Below are 16,375 nucleotides of genomic sequence, written 5' to 3' on the forward strand. Positions count from 1 at the left end.
TATTTTGTCTTGAATCATTCTTACCACCAATTTTATGACCGTCATTTTCTAATTATATATATGTTAGTGGTAAAGTAACGGCATTGATGACGACACAACAAACAAAACTGGTATATAACGCTAGGTTCACAGTGGCCTCTCAGTGCTCTTGTTGAGAGCTACGGCGCATATTTGCAATTCTCACATCGTTTTCCGTCTATCGACTAGACGTTGTTCTCGAGTCAATGTCAACACCTTTATAACTATCAACAAATTGAACCCAATTATCATTCAACAAAAATGGATGTCCAGATACAATGTAAAGGTAAGTGCATTTCATTTATTTTTATTGATGATAATGAGTGATAAAAAGTGATAATAGTCGAGGTTTTTTCATTTATTTTTATTGACAATTGCATGTCAATAGTTTTGAATAACTGTCAGTGATGTTCAAATTATTCTTATCAAACAATTCCTTGGCAAACATTGTTATCTACTTCGTTAGTCTTATCATTGTTTTTTTTTTCTTTCGTATACGTCGCTGTCATAAGAGGTTTTGAAGGAGAGGTGCAGTTTACTTTCTATTTTTTATTTTAATACTTAGTTGGAGTTTATGTAGATTTTTTTTTTATATTTCATGATGAATTATTTGCGTGAAAAATCGGGATCGTTTGATGTCCCATTGAAAATTCCAGAGGGACCTGGGACAAAGGGGCAGGCTCAACCCACTTTGTTGTCCAGTTTGCGAAGTGTTTTGTTCGTCATTGGAACTGTGGTCATAGGATTCGCTGCTTTTTGTAATTCTTTGACTTGGTAAGTGTTTAGGTATTGAATTGGTATCAATTGTCATGATGATTTATTCAGCAGGGAAGGGGCAGACAATTAGAGTTTATTATGATTTTTTGAAGAGGGAAGGAGTTTTATCAGGAGAAATTTTTTGTTGGAAATTTTCTCAGATGATGATTGCTCCTAGGACGAGTTATTACCGAAATAATTCAATTATTCTGCAGTGAAGGACTATGAGGAGTCGCAACGAAATGATATGCGGATTATTATACGATAAATTTCCCACGAAGAATAACTTCTAATGATTTGCACATGGTAGTGATAGAATGTGCTACTTTTTATCATTCATTCCCTTGTGACGCACGAAAGGAGCCGCGAAGAACTTTTATTTTTCATAGACTGAGAGCAAAGCAGCAGAGTTTGCAAACAAGTCTTACTTGTGGCAAAAAAAATCGTTTTTTAACAACTATCAAAAAAGGATTTTTTTGTGCCAAACATGCGAAGCGTGCGTCGAGATTAAAAATGTTTATAGCCAAAATAGATTTAGTCTTTTCAAAAAAAATTTACTGCTGTGCAAACGAGAAATGTCATCAAATGTTCTAGCACTATTTCTTCGTTATTCGATGCTCCCATACGTATTTTGCTCCCGACAAATGCTCATTTTATATTAACCGAGGGATAGTAGTGTGTTGCTTCGGCTAATCAATAATCACAGATAAAAAATGGATTCTTAAATGAAATAATAATAACGATATGACAGCAATCTTGTAATTTAGGGACAAAATATTTCTTGATAAACTTCCCTTTATAAAAGATATTTTTAGCCTGAAAAGACACTGTCTTGTATGAATGATCCGGCTCTTGAGCCTAATATTTCGTTGTTGTTGAAAGCATAGCATATGTTCATATCTGAGACTTTCAAATTCGAACCAAACAATTATTTTTCTGGTAATTTTCAACTAACGATTTTGTTGGCCCAGACAAGACTTGTTTGAGAACTTGTACGTTTTGTTCAGTGTAGTGGAGTGTTAAGGATATCCAAGTACTTTGGCTATTTTTTCTCCAATGAAATGGTTTTACACTTTTGTAGTCGAACATCAGAGCTTTCATTCGAGCCCCATTTGACCGTAAGTTTCTGGACATTTACAATTATTTCCTTTTTTAAACTTAGCAGGTCTGATTTTGACTCTCTATATTGAACCGTTAGAAAAGATTTTAAAAATCTGAAAAAAAGTAGAAAGTTCACTTTTGGGGGAAGATGGGTGAAATAATTGAATAATTGCACTTTTTGAAAATTACGAGCATTTTTTATAAATAATTTATAAACAATCAACTTTCCACCATAAAAATCATTTGTTCGGAATGGTAACAAATTTATTCATATTCAGAATTTTACCAGAAATCGATTTCCTGTCTAAGAAAATGATATTTCCGAAAGTTTAAACCATGTTAACTATTTATTTATAAACAACGAATGTTTAAAAAATAATTCTGTGCAAAATATGCTTTTAATGACGCTGAATATTCGTGATGTTTTTCAAATTTTCCTCATGCAATTTAATTGACAAATTTGATGATTGAAAATCGTTGAATCTATAGCGTGGTCTGTACTAAACTATAAAAGATATTTGGATATCCTTAAGATGAATACACGCAAAATTACATGTGCATTATTTTTGCTAATATTTCGCGAATAGGGAAAATCTTTCCTGTATTCGAAAAATCTCCTTGAAATACCTTCAAACGATTTTGCCACGGTAGTCACACCACTCGCCGCTTCCTTGCAATTTGTTGATTTCGACAAGCAGTTGCTATTAATTGACAGGATGATTCATTCAGTATGGAAGAAATAGAGAAAAAAAGATTAGTCTGATAAAACCGGTTCTGTGATCATTTTGCGAATATCTTTTGAAGGTGGGAATAGCAAAAAAGTACCCTGATGTTCACGCTCAAAAAAATTTTATGACACCGTACGATAAGTAAAGTTTAAAGCACGCTGCGCGAAGCTTAAAGTTTAACGCACGCTGCGTAAAGTTTAAAGCACGCTGCGTATACGCTCCACTATCGCACGATGTAACATAATATAGTATAGACCACTCGGGCATAAATTTCGTTTTCAACAAATGTGAGTACAGACCTCGCCTTCGGCTCGGCCTGGAAACTTCACATTCGTCGAAAACTAAATTCATGCCCTTGTGGTCTAATATACTATAATAGAAAAACCTAGCGAATTCGATTTTTCAATACAACTTATTGTGTTGAGATATTTTCTATAGTTTCCTCGGCTCAAATTTTCCAAGTTTTTTTCATTCTGTTTTCTTTTCTTTTCATCAAGAAAGCCCAACAAAACACCTTAGAAAATTTGCGCCGAGAAAATTCTATAAAAAACATCTCAATAGAATAAGTTTTACAGAAAAATTGAATTTTATTGACTTTTTCTATAGAATATTTTCTATTGATCATTTCAATAGAATCGGCCAAAAATCAATAGAAAGTTTAATAGAAATCGAATAGAATTGTCTACCGAATTCGCTAGATTTTTCTATTAACCTTTGTCGTCCGTCATTGCTCCTAGTATCGGTTTTGTTACAGAGATAAATGACACGCAATCTACGGTATCAATTTCGGTATTGTCCGAAAAATTTGTGTACGTCCACATGAAAAGGGCCCACTTTGTCGCATCTAGTTTCTGAGATATTCACGTTTTTCTCTCCACATCTCCCATTTAAACCAATGTAAAATTGTTTTTTTCATCGTCTATACTGACGTCAGTTTTCATTCTATCGGGTTGATTTTGGGCTCAAAATGTGAGAAATCTGATCAAGATTATCGGAACATACATAACTCCAATACCGTGAAAGTGGGCCCTTTTCATGTGGACGACCACATTTATTTTAAAAATGATTTTTAATGATTCTGCCAATTAATCGTCATCATGATTGATTCAGAGGAGAATCAATCATCATTACTTAAAAATTGAGGTGTTCATACCATTTTCTCGGGCATAAAGAATCAGTCTTAATTCAATCGATTGGTAATGAAGTCTCAAGATAATGAAGAGCAGATTCACGTGTGGATTATTTTTATAAATTCCTTTAGAACCAGAATCATTGTTTTGAATTTTTTGCAAAGTATGCCTTCAATGATTCCCATGAAGTTAATAAAATTCCTTTGGGCCATGTTCAGACCTACAGCAACAAAAATTGACAATAACCATTAATCAAATTGCACGACATTTCGAATGCTCAAGGCATTCCTCTTCGGGTGCATTTTTTACTATAAAAGAATTCGAAGAATATAAAATAAAAATTAATTAATGAAAATTCATCCAGAATCCATTCTGAGCTGTCAATGGAAGATGTAAACAGACAGCCAAATCCTTCAATGCCTTCAATGATTTTTGCACGGTGGAGATACCATTCACCGCATTTTTGTAATTTGTTGATTTAGTATGCATTAGAGTTGTCATCACTATTCATTCAGCAAGAAAAGGATGGATAACAAGACATTAATTCAATAAAAATCGGTCTCGCAATTATTCCACGGATATCTGTAGTAGGTGGGGGCTTTGAAGGACTTCATAAGGATATATATTTTATCGACAAGAGATTCCTTCACAGCAACACTGTCAAAAATATTTGTAAAATAGTCACGATGGATTATTTGCAATTTTCTTATGGTGATTAATTAATTTTAAACAAAATTTCCAGGCATTTACAGAGATTTTGGGGATCTTCCGCTGATTTTTGGCAAGCACAATGGGATAAAATACTAGACACTATTGGAGATGACCCTATTACGCTTTACGTTTATGGTAAAATCAAGTTATGAAACGAAAACAAATTATAAAAAAAGTTTTATCATCCTATGAAATTTGTTTATCGTCCTTCTAGGGTCATTGGTACTGACATTCGTTGTCTACTGGCTCTTCGGTGGTATTTATACACTTTTGGATGTAACGAATCGTCCGGCTGCACTTAGACGTTACAAAATTCAACCAGGCACAAATGAACCAGTGGACAACAAAGAATTGATAAAAGTTATCATCCAAGTCGTTTTTAATCAAATTATTGTTGGTCTGCCAATTATATACCTGAGTCACTTCCTCATGGAATGGCGTGGCTATCCTCCAGTCCGTGAGCTTCCTACGTTCCACTGGGTCTTGGCTGAAATTGCTGTGCATATTTTATTCGAAGAAATTGGGTTCTACTATTCCCACAGGTGAAGATACAATCTTGGATTATATATTGCGGAAAGATAGATGATGTCACGTGTGAAAAAATCCAATAGGGAATTCTAGTGCATTTGCTAGACGATTCTATTGGGAATAATATCAATTTCTTTGTCGGTTTCTGTGGAAAATCCAACAGCTATTCTGATCGTTTTTTTTTTATGGAGAAAAAATACATACTCCAAATTGGAAAATTACAACTTCGAATTAACAATTGATTTAGTAATTGAATGATGTTAAATGGATGAATTAAATGGATGATCACCAAAATAATTAAGAAATTTCTCTTTTGGATTGATAATTGACGGAATAATGGAACAATTTTTAGTCTCTATATTACAAAAATCCAAAGACTTCTGGTGGTGAAAATTTAGTACCCGAAATTAAGACTCCAATATTAAGGGTCAAAATAAGGTTGATAAGGTTCAGCATAAGGACAATAAGAATCAGAATAAGGATCGTGAGGGTCAGAATAAGAGTCATGAGGGTTACAGTAAGGGGTACGAAGATTCAGAATAAGGGTTCGAGGGTCGGAGTAAGGGTCACGAGGGTCAGATTAATCGTCATGAGGTTCAGAATAAGAACCATCGGGGTCATATGGGGGTTGGTGAGCGGAATGAGCAGCGGGCGTAGCCCCCTAGTATGATTTATCATTTTTCCATTATTGAGTAATTTCTCAACGTCATTACTAATTGATTTAGGAAGCGAACAGTTTAGTATCATATTGATGATGGATAAAATGATCGATCTGTTGATGATTCTGATTACTGATTACATTATCAATAATACTGTTTGCAATTGAAATTGACGATTACTCGGTTATCGGTAAATGTTTGAATATGATTACAGATTGACGAAGTAATGAGGAAATGAGGAATCTCGATTAAAAAAATATAAATGTAATTGTATTTAAAGCGGAAAATATTACATAAGTAATAATTACTTCGGAAATTTGACTCCAATAATTTTTAAATTTTTACTTTATCATTAAAGAGAATGCAATTCCATTTATAAAATTATATAAGGCGTATTCCAAGTGAACTTAACTAGGTCGAAACTCTCACCCTCGCTAATGATGCTTTTTGGGATTTCTACATGCACGCTGTGATGACGTTATGGTTCTTCGATGTTTTTTTTTGAATAGCTGTAACTACCGTGAAAATGGATCGTTTTTCGATATTTTTCTCTCATTAAATATAGAAATTTCTACGTATTTTCTATCCAAATGCATAAAATATTTTTCACTCATTATTATGCCGATGCTCCAAAAAACAACTCAGGAGTCTTCTCGGTTCACCTACAGCTCAGAAAAAACTGTCAGCATTATTGGCGATGGTGAAGGTTTTGACCTGGTTGAGTTGACTCGGAATACTCTATAAATATCATAAAAACCCATTTTTTGTCTGTCAGAGTACTTTTGCAGTAACTGAAACAACTGGATATTTTTTCTCAAAGAAAATTAAATTTCAAGAAGAGTAACGAAGAATGTAAATCCATAGTTCAAGGTTTGATCTTTAATGTTTAGGTAAATTTTTTTATCAATGAGGAAGTGGTGGTGAAAGTTATTAAACGAATGCCTCACGTGTTTTTAACACTGTTTTTAACAGGTGTTTTTAACAATTTTAAAATCGATAATGACCGCAGTCATTCATCCTTGAGATTTAATGATGAAAAACAATTCCAAGATTTCATAAATTATGCGAATACCTTGAAAATTAATAATTAGAGGGAAAAATATGTAGAGAAATTTGGGACAGGATCACTCACTTCTGCTAAAATTGATAACCCACGAATCACGATGGATTCGACATAAAAAAATAAGTCATTGTTTTGTTTTATTTAGATTACTCCACAGTCGATACCTGTACAAGTATATTCACAAGCAGCATCACCAGTGGACGGCACCTATAGCTGTGACAGCTCTCTACTGTCATCCCCTGGAGCACATTGGGTCGAACCTCATACCTCCGTTCCTCGGGGTGTTCATTGTTGGATCACACGTGGCTACTGCTTGGATATGGTTCTCCCTGGCTATTCTGTCAACTCTGAACGCTCACTCCGGATACCATTTACCGTTCTTCCCCTCACCTGAGGCACATGACTTCCATCATTTGAAGTAAGTGGCATTATTTATATGAATAACTTTAGTTTTATGAAATGGTCGAATTCTTTCTGAAGTTTCTCCGAAAATTCGAGGAATTTTCTAAATTAATTCATGGGGAACATGCTATTACACGTATGAAAAAATTTAGTAGAAAAACCCAGAGAATTCGCCAGACTATTCTATTGGATTTCTATTCAACTTTCTATTAATTTTTGGCTATTTCTATTGAAATGTTCTATAGAGAATATTCCATAGAAAAAGCCAAAAGAATTCGATTTTTCTAAACAACTTATTCTAATGAAATATTTTTTATAGAATTTTCTTGACTCAAATTTTCTAAGTTTTTTTATTTGATTTTCTTAATGGGAAAAAAAGAAAAATAAAATGAAAAAAACTTGTAAAATATGAGCCGAGGAAATTCTATAGAAAATACCTCAAGAGAATAAGTTATATAACAAAATCGAATTCTATTCATTTTTTCTATTGAACATTTTATATTGAACGATTCAACAGAATCGTCCAAAAACTAACAGAAAGTTCAATAGAAATCCAATAGAATTTTTTAACGAATGCGAAAATTAAAAAAAAAATCGTGAATATGCAGCACCATTCACATTACATTTCGCACAGAATTTATATATTTTTTAACATTTGTTGCTCATAAATAATAATTTAAATTGTTTAAACTTTCGGAAACTTTATGTTTTTAGGTATCAAATCGATTTCTGATAAAATCCTGAATATAAATAAATTTGTTACGATTCCGAATAAATGCTTTTTATGGTGAAAAATTGATTGTTTATAAATCATTTATAAAAGATGCTCTTAATTTTAAAAAATTGCAATTTTTAAATTCTTTCCTCAATCTTCCTCTAAAAGCAAACTTTCCAATTTTTTTTTTCATATTTTTAAAATGTTTTCTAACGGTTCAATATCGAGATTCAAATTTAAACCTGCAAAGTTCACATAATAAAATCATTGTAAAATGGCCGGAAACTTAAAATCAAATGGGGCTCAGATGAAAGCTCTGATGTTCGATTACAAAATTTGAAAAGCATTTCACTGGAGAAGAAACAGCCAAAGTATTTGGATATTCTTAAATTCAATGCTTTTCGAATTGCCTTAAAAATGTATCCCTTTTACGCTTTTAGGGAATGTTTTTTGAAAATTTTTCCCTTAATGAGTGCTTATATCACAAAATCGATTAACATCTATTAATGTTCACCATTTAGTATTTTTCTATTGAAAAAAATCACGAAAAGACTGAACTCTTTAATAGAAATTGGTAAGAATTCAACAAATTCCGTACCAATTGCGATTGGATTTCCTATTGGATTTTTCAGATGTGTTGCAAAACGAACTATAAAGAATTAATGCAATGAATTGAGCTAATCCATCCATTGATTTCCAGATTTAATCAGTGCTACGGCGTCCTCGGAGTTCTAGACCGTCTTCACGGAACAGACACACAATTCCGTAACTCTCGTGCCTGTGCTCGTCACGTTATGATGCTCAGCCTGGTCCCAGCGAGAGAAGCATTCCCAGATGAAATTAAATATAAATCGAAGTAAATATAGTAATAATCTTTAAGTAAAATGAAAAGTATTTTGCTGCTACTCGAAATTGTTATTTTCCATAAATGCAAGCGTACAGTACACCTCAACAATTCCTGTTATAATTTTTCATTTCCTTGCGACAGCAAACTACAAATCCTCAACAACTTCCAGTTCTTCCTGTTGAATGAATACTAATTATTTTGTACCTAATTATTGTGATAAATTTATCCTGTTGAATTAACATACTGCCAAAATTTTTTGACAATTTTGCAGCAGCAGCAACGTAAATTTATCTCAACCATAATGTGTCTACAATTGAATTTGTTATACTGCGATCACTAAACTAATGCTTTATTCCATCGACGGTTGATTTAATCCAGCATTAATTTATCAATTTATATTATATTAATTAATTGTACTTGAATTGTAATTATCTGTGTGATAAAGATTAGGTCAAGATAAATGAGAATGCCCAATGTAAGAAATAATAATGAATTTTCTACAATATTTTTATCGTATTGAATAACTCTAGCAATTATGTTACATCGGTCAATTTTTATTTCATTTTGTTTATAATCAATAAACAATTGACTGTTGATATCATTATTTTTTTGATTACCTTAAATCTACTGGAAGACTGAGGATTATCACATTGAAAGTTGTACATTGTCGAAAATCTCAGATTACATCTCATTCTCATAATTCAAAATATAACGAAGCGATAAAACATGATAAGTCAATGTCTCACATCTCACACAGGAAAATGTCAAGAAACCTATTCTATAGATAAGTTTACGAGCTACAAAAAAAATCTTAGTATTTTCTTCTGAATTCACTCATTATTTGTTTCTAAAAATCACACCGGAAAATGTGAATATGAATACACATAAGAAAGGAAATAATAACGAATAAAAAAGTAGAGAATATTAAATTATTATGTTTTATCGCTTTATTACTTAAATATTAATTAATGAAAATCACTCAGTCCTGTATATTTCCAATGCAAACGCACCTCAGCAGACGAAATAAGCCTCTCAATTCAGCCCAATCATCCCGACCTGCAGCTTTCCAGCAACCCTGAAAATCTGCGACAAATTATCTGAGAAGAAATACCCAGCCAATCCCACTGGAACACTATTTGCCATCCTCAGAACTTCTTCCTCGTCCTCAAACCTATGAAACACAGCAACGGGAACAAAGATCTCTTTCCCACAGATCTCCATACTCTCATTAACACCAGTCAAAATAGTTGGAGCATAGAACAACGGGCCAAGGTGATCCAATCGTTTCCCCCCACAATGCAACTTTGCTCCCTTCTTCACAGCATCATTTACCAGCCTCTCAACAGTCTCCACCTGACTAGGTTTAATCAGGGGTCCATGTTTGACCCCTTCCCTACTTCCATTTCTCATTTTAATGTCCGTAGCAATTCTAGCCATGAATTTATCAATAAATTCATTAAACTCTTTACTATGAACGTAGAATCTGTCTGTGGAGACACAAGTCTGCCCAGTGAGAAGAATATTAAATTATTATGTTTTACCGCTTTATTACATAAATATTAATTAATGAAAATCACTCAGTACTGTATATTCCCAATGCACAGATACTTGATATCAAGAAAATCTTCCACCCCATGTGAAGACCCCTCTCTCCCAATACCCGACTCTTTAACCCCCCCAAACGCAGCCTCAGCACACGAAATAAGCCCCTCATTCACCCCAATCATCCCGACCTCCAGCTTTCCAGCAACCCTGAAAATCTGCGACAAATCATCTGAGAAGAAATACCCAGCCAATCCCACTGGAACACTATTCGCCATCTTCAGAACTTCCTCCTCATCCTCAAACCTATGGATCACAGCAACGGGACCAAAGATCTCTTTCCCACAGATCTCCATACTGTCATCAATACCAGTCAAAACAGTTGGAGCATAGAACAAAGGGCCAAGGTCATGCAGTCGTTTCCCCCCACAATGCAACTTTGCTCCCTTCTTCACAGCATCATTTACCAGCCTCTCAACAGTCTCCACCTGACTAGGTTTAATGAGGGGTCCATGAGTGACCCCTTCCCTACTTCCATCTCCCATTTTAATGTCATTAGCAATTCTCGCCATGAATTTATCAATAAACTCATCAAACTTTTTACTATGAACGTAGAATCTGTTTGCAGAGACACAAGTCTGTCCAGTGTTTCTGAATTTACAGGCCATAGCTCCAGTCACAGCAAGATCCACGTTGGATTTTTCAAATATTATAAAAGGAGCATTTCCACCTAATTCGAGACTAATTCTCTTGACTGTTGCCGCACATTGTTCATACAGAATCTTCCCCACTGGAGTTGATCCAGTGAAGGAGAGAGCTCGAACATCAGGAGATTCACAGAGGAGTTTTCCCACAGGGGCTGAGTTTTTCAGGCTCGTAGTGATCACATTGATGACTCCTGCAGGGAAGCCAGCGTCTTCAGCAAGTTTAGCTAGAGCTAGAGCTGTCAGGGGGGTGTCCTCTGATGGTTTTATGATACAAGTACAGCCTGCAGCAATCGCAGCCCCAGCTTTCCTCGTGATCATCGCGTGGGGAAAGTTCCAGGGGGTGATTAAAGCTGCAACACCAATTGGTTGCTTGAGAATCATCAGCTTTCGGTTGCGCACAGGTGCTTGAAGAATCTCTCCGTTTATGCGACGTGACTCTTCGGAGAACCACTCGACGAATGAGTTTCCGTATTTTATTTCGGCTCGAGACTCAGCTAAACTCTTCCCATTTTCCCTTGTGAGGATCTCTGCGAGTTCCTCCGAGTTCTGGACCATCAGGTTGTACCAGCAACGGAGGAGATCACTTCGTTCCTTGGCTGTTGTCGTTCGGAAGGAGTTGAAGGCAGTTTTTGCGGAGCTTATGGCAAGGGCGGTGTCCTCGATTGTCATGTCGGGGACTTGGGTGATGGTGGAGTTGTCCACTGGGTTGTGGACCGCGAAGGTCTCGCAGGAGGTCGACCCCACCCATTTTCCGTTTACGTAGGCTTGATTCTTCAGGAGGCTCATTGAACGGTCTATTCTTGAGGGGTTTCGAAGGAAGCGAAGGAGGCGAGATGATGATAACATTGCCGAATTTTTACTGAAAAAGTAATAGGGGAATTGAGTGGATTGGTGTTTGAAAAAGAAGACATCACGTATAGAACATCATATTTGATACGATTTGAAATGTCTGTTTCACCGGGAAATCATGGAAAATTATAAAATGTCCAGATTGGTATAGAATCCATTCGGAAATTCAGTAATCATCTAGAGCTCTCAAGCTCTCAAGTTCATATGTAGAATAATCATCTCATAAGTCAACATAATTGCAATATAGAGATGGACATTTGCCACCTGGGAATGACTGGCCTGGAAAAGTACGCTTCGAAAAAAATAAATTCTTCTCCCAAGTAAATGATTCTTTGGCAAAAGTATTTTTTTCTCAGTGTGCACGTATTCATTAACAGCTCACCCACAAGAACAACCAAGAATTCCCGCATAAAAAAATTCAATAGAAAATCTAGCGAATTCGCTAGAAAATTCTATAGGAATTCTATGAAGGCTTCTATAGGATTTCTATTGGAATTTTATTGAAAAATTCTAGTTTTTTTTGCGCTGATTCTATTGCACATTTGATAGGAAAAAAGTCAATATATTTTGAATTTCTGTTCGAATTTTTCTCTTGAGATTTTTTCTATTAGAATTATTGGACATAAATTTTCCAAGTTATTTCCGCTGAATTTTGGTTTGCATTACAGAATCCGAGTGGAAAAAATTTAGAAAATTGATGCCCAAGCATTCTTATAAAACAAATCTCACGAGAAAATTTCAAAAAGAAATTCGAAATATATTGACTTTTTCTTATCGAATATCCAATAGAATCAGCGCAAAAAATAAATAAATTTTTCAATAAATTTCCAATAGAATTTTCTAGCGAATTCGCTAGGTTTTCTATTGAATTTTTTTGTACGTGAAGTTTTCATTAAAAGTGAAGTGCTGAAAATTGACAATAAATTTGAATAGTATTATTGTTCAATACCCCATTGATCCACACCTACTGAACATTCTTGTAAAAGTTGAAAAAAGTCTATTTTTTAATACCCTGGAATCTCATAGAGTTACACACTCGTGAGAATCTAAAAGATTTTCTGAGAAAATTGACTTTCCAATTGAAGAGGATAAGAAAAATTTGAGATAATTCATACATTTTCAAACATTTCTTATAGATAAATAATGTGGAATTGATTTTTGCGAAGATTGTGAATATATGAATACTTCCATTATAAATGTGAGAAATTTATTTCGAAGTTATAACAGTTAGTATTCATCAATTATTTATGAATGACAGTCTTCATTCCCATCAATAATAGCAACTGTTCAGCTATTTTTTAAATCTTAGAAAAGTAGACTTTCCAGAGATTGCATGCTCAGACGTTTAACTGTAAGTGTTGAGGAAGATTTTCGCGGAAAAAGTTTGTCACAGTACTAATAGCGAAACTTGAATACAATTTTCTCAGATATTTATGGTAATTTTTGAAGAATATTTATTCTATCCTATAAATAAGATAACAAAATTTACATTTGTGTTGTCTCAAATTCATTGAATGGCAACCAGTTAATTTATTTAAAGAGAAATGAGAGTTATTTATTGAAAAAGAAACTTTCAATGGAATCTAAAACGAGTTGATATCTCGATTTTTGCACAAGCTAGAGTGATTACAAAGTTTTTTATGAAAAAAAACGGAAAACGGGCATATTTCGAAAATTTTGTATGAACGGATGTATATATTTTGATTGATTTAGAAAGAAGGCATCGAAACATATTTTGGTTAAAAATCAATTGCTTTTCCTCAAAAACTATTACATCGATCGGGCTGAAATTTTGCATAGAGTTAGTCCTCATTAAGACCTATAGGCTGACAAAATTTCAGATTTTTTGGTATCACTTTAGCCACTTAATTAAGGATGGAGAAGGCTAAAACGGCCTCTTTTGAATTTTTTTTGTGATACTCATAACTCAGAGACAAATTCATTAATTGAAATCAGTCTAGGCTCATTCTAAAGGGGAAGAAGTGTAGTTTATATGGGAAAAAATCATTTTATTTAAAATTGAATGGGCTGTTAACATTTTTGAAAAAATCAAAAGGGGCCATTTTACCCCACTTTCCCCTATTCAGTTTTCTAAAAATCGATCACCCCGGGAAGGTGGCGGTGGACATGCTTACATACAAACATGGTCGCCAAACTTAGTATTTTTACGTTTCAGACCATTCTAAATCATTTCCAATCAAAATTAGAAAATGTGAAAATCGAAGAATTGCAATGCTTTCATTCGGAAGCAAAATGGGTGAATTAAATATTGATTGATGTGGTGATAATATATTTTACATGGAGTAGGCAATATTCATGTTAATATAAATAAATTATAATTTTTTGTCAATTTTTTTAATCAGAAAAAAAATTGCAATTATTCAGTGGAATATGTAGAAACGTTGAATGTATAGTTTAGGAGGTGAGAGGGGTTAATCGCTATGTCCACTTTTGAACATTTGAGTTTTACATACCTTCAAGTCCGTTCACTTAGTCTACTTGTTGTCGAATGATCTTGACGTGACAACCGGGCTCTGATTAAATCAACGTGACTCCCCTCCCCGGACTTTGTGTTGGTTATGTAGGTGATCAATGGGTGAATAGTATATTATCAACCTTGGGTGAAACCATGTCGGATGTTTCCACTGGTGCAACTGAGACAGACACTCAGTATCATTTTGTGCATCAGTTCAACGTCGGGAACGCACAAACCGGCGTCTCAGTGTAAACAAACAGTTATCAATTGATCAACAGAATTATCTTAATTTAACGATATTGCGGTATAGTAAAATTCTGTTGACGTTTTTCATCTGATGGAATATGAATAATACTAAGAGGACTATTTACGTGGGTAAGTGAACGACCGGAGTGAATTTTTCAAAAACTAACCTGCAAATTTAACCTACAATAATTGTCTTTCTTTTTTGAAAATTTCTCAAGATACTTAGTAGTGTTTAAAACGTTGCAATAAACAATGTTATTCAAGGGAACAATTGAATTTTTTTGCATAAACAGTTCAACTATTGCTCATATTAACAGGGCACGTATGAAAAAATTCAATAGAAAACCTAGCGAATTCGCTAGAAAATTCTGTTAGAATTCTATAGGAATTCTATGGGGTTTCTATAGGATTTCTATTGTAAAATTCTATTTTTTTTTGCGCTGATTCTATTAGATATTCGATAAGAAAAAGTCAATGGATTTTAAATTTCTGTTTGAATTTTTCTCTTGAGATTTTTTCTATGAGAATGCTTGGGCATCAATTTTGTTTTGCTTTGCAAAACAAAACAAAATGCAGCGGAAAAAACTTAGAAAATTTGTGCCCAATAATTCTAATAGAAACAATAACTCCCCTATCGGGAAGTTAAAAATCTAAGAAAAAAACTCAAACAGAAATTCGAAATCTATATTGACTTTTTCTTATTGAATATTCAATAGAATCGGTACAAAAAACAAATAGAAGTTTTCAATAAAATTCCGATAGAAATCCTATAGAAACATCATAGAATTGCTATAGAATTTGATTGGTCTGGGAATGTCAGGGAAAAGTCAGGGAACGTATGTTAACCTAGCAGGCTAAAGTAGCAGAATCGAATTTTCAATATTGGATAATTTGCAGCTTATTATGAGCTAATTTTATATGCCTTCAAAAATTTTTTTGCTAATACCGTTTTTGAAAAAAACGTGTCTCTGCTAGCTTTTTTGTAAGTTAGCAGAATAATCATTTAAAAAATCAATAGAATTGAACTTTCGATATCGGATTATTTAAAGCTAATTAGGAGCTAATTTTCTACGTATGCAAAAAAATTTTCAACTAACCCAGTTTTTGAAAAACGGCGTTGATGCTACCTTACCGCAAGTTAGCAGAACAAATGGTTAAAAAATTAACAAAATTTGGTTTTCGACATGGGATAATTTACAACTCATTAGCAACTATTTTTCACGTTTCGAAAAATTGTTGAAAAAATTTTTTTTTCTCAAAAAATGTTTTTTTTTTTAATAAAAAAATTCATGACCCTGAAGTTTGCTGAAAATGATCTTTATCAGCGGATATCTCAGTGAAAAATCAAGGAATTTAAAAAGTTCAATTTTTTTTTTTTNAAGGGGGGAAAAAAGGAAAAATATCACCATTAGATTGGGGCAAATTCTAAGGGTGACATTTTTTTTTTTTTTTTTAATCAATTCCGAAGCTAGATATCCACTTTCAATTGCTTTCAAAAGTTAATATTTCATTAAACTTACCCTTGAAATTATATTTTTATATAATTGGCATCTATCACCACTAAATCTCTTCCCATAAAAAAAAACAAAATTTGAAATTTTTTAATTCCTCGATTTTTCACTGAGATATCCGCTGTTAAAGAGGATTTTCAGCAAACTTCAGGGTCATAAAAATTCAATGTTTCTTTTTCATAAAATGTAGGAATGACCACATTTGTGAAAGTGATGAAAAAATCCTTTTTGACATTGGATAATTGAAAAATCATTATCGGATAATTTGTTATTATTCCAAAAGGTTTCATTTTTATGCCGTTCAGAAAACAATAGCGTTGCGGCTTATTATGAGCTAATTTTATATGCACCTAAAAAATTTTCTGCCAATGCCATTAAAAAAAAAA

At 33.6% G+C, this 16,375-nt stretch overlaps 3 protein-coding genes across 3 annotated transcripts in view; 2 read left to right on the forward strand and 1 right to left on the reverse strand.

Moving 5' to 3' along the window:
- The first annotated feature begins 137 nt into the window (after window positions 1–137).
- LOC107041847 (fatty acid hydroxylase domain-containing protein 2) lies at window positions 138–9,254 on the forward strand. The gene is made up of 6 exons (XM_015262622.1): window positions 138–304; window positions 675–792; window positions 4,476–4,579; window positions 4,659–4,986; window positions 6,840–7,112; window positions 8,512–9,254. The coding sequence occupies exons 1-6, from the start codon at window positions 280–282 to the stop codon at window positions 8,669–8,671; spliced, it is 1,008 nt and encodes a 335-aa protein (XP_015118108.1). The 5' UTR covers window positions 138–279; the 3' UTR covers window positions 8,672–9,254.
- A 931-nt stretch (window positions 9,255–10,185) lies between these two features.
- Window positions 10,186–16,375, reverse strand: part of LOC107041845 (3-sulfolactaldehyde dehydrogenase) — an 11,307-nt gene continuing 5,117 nt past the window's right edge. The window contains exons 2-3 of the mRNA XM_015262619.2: window positions 14,231–14,410; window positions 10,186–11,766 (exon numbers count right to left, since the gene is read on the reverse strand). Coding sequence (XP_015118105.1) covers window positions 10,236–11,753 — 1,518 coding nt within the window. The 5' untranslated portion in view covers window positions 11,754–11,766; window positions 14,231–14,410 and the 3' untranslated portion in view covers window positions 10,186–10,235. The remainder of the gene's footprint in view (window positions 11,767–14,230; window positions 14,411–16,375) is intronic.
- Window positions 14,006–16,375, forward strand: part of LOC107041848 (peptidyl-prolyl cis-trans isomerase E) — a 14,938-nt gene continuing 12,568 nt past the window's right edge. Inside the window, exon 1 of the mRNA XM_015262623.2 lies at window positions 14,006–14,607. Within this exon, the coding sequence (XP_015118109.1) occupies window positions 14,577–14,607 (31 nt within the window). The 5' untranslated portion in view covers window positions 14,006–14,576. The remainder of the gene's footprint in view (window positions 14,608–16,375) is intronic.

Source organism: Diachasma alloeum, unplaced genomic scaffold (genome assembly GCF_001412515.2).
Source record: "Diachasma alloeum isolate Michigan unplaced genomic scaffold, Dall2.0 Dall_scaffold_00381, whole genome shotgun sequence".
Classification (NCBI taxonomy): Eukaryota; Metazoa; Arthropoda; class Insecta; order Hymenoptera; family Braconidae; genus Diachasma; species Diachasma alloeum.

Excerpts from the sequence above, each read along its gene's own strand:
- LOC107041847 (XM_015262622.1), top strand. The coding sequence starts at position 280 with ATGGATGTCCAGATACAATGTAAAG. Across the intron at positions 4,580-4,658 it reads TATTACGCTTTACGTTTATG|GGTCATTGGTACTGACATTC; the intron begins GTAAAATCAAGT and ends TCGTCCTTCTAG. Across the intron at positions 4,987-6,839 it reads GGGTTCTACTATTCCCACAG|ATTACTCCACAGTCGATACC; the intron begins GTGAAGATACAA and ends TGTTTTATTTAG.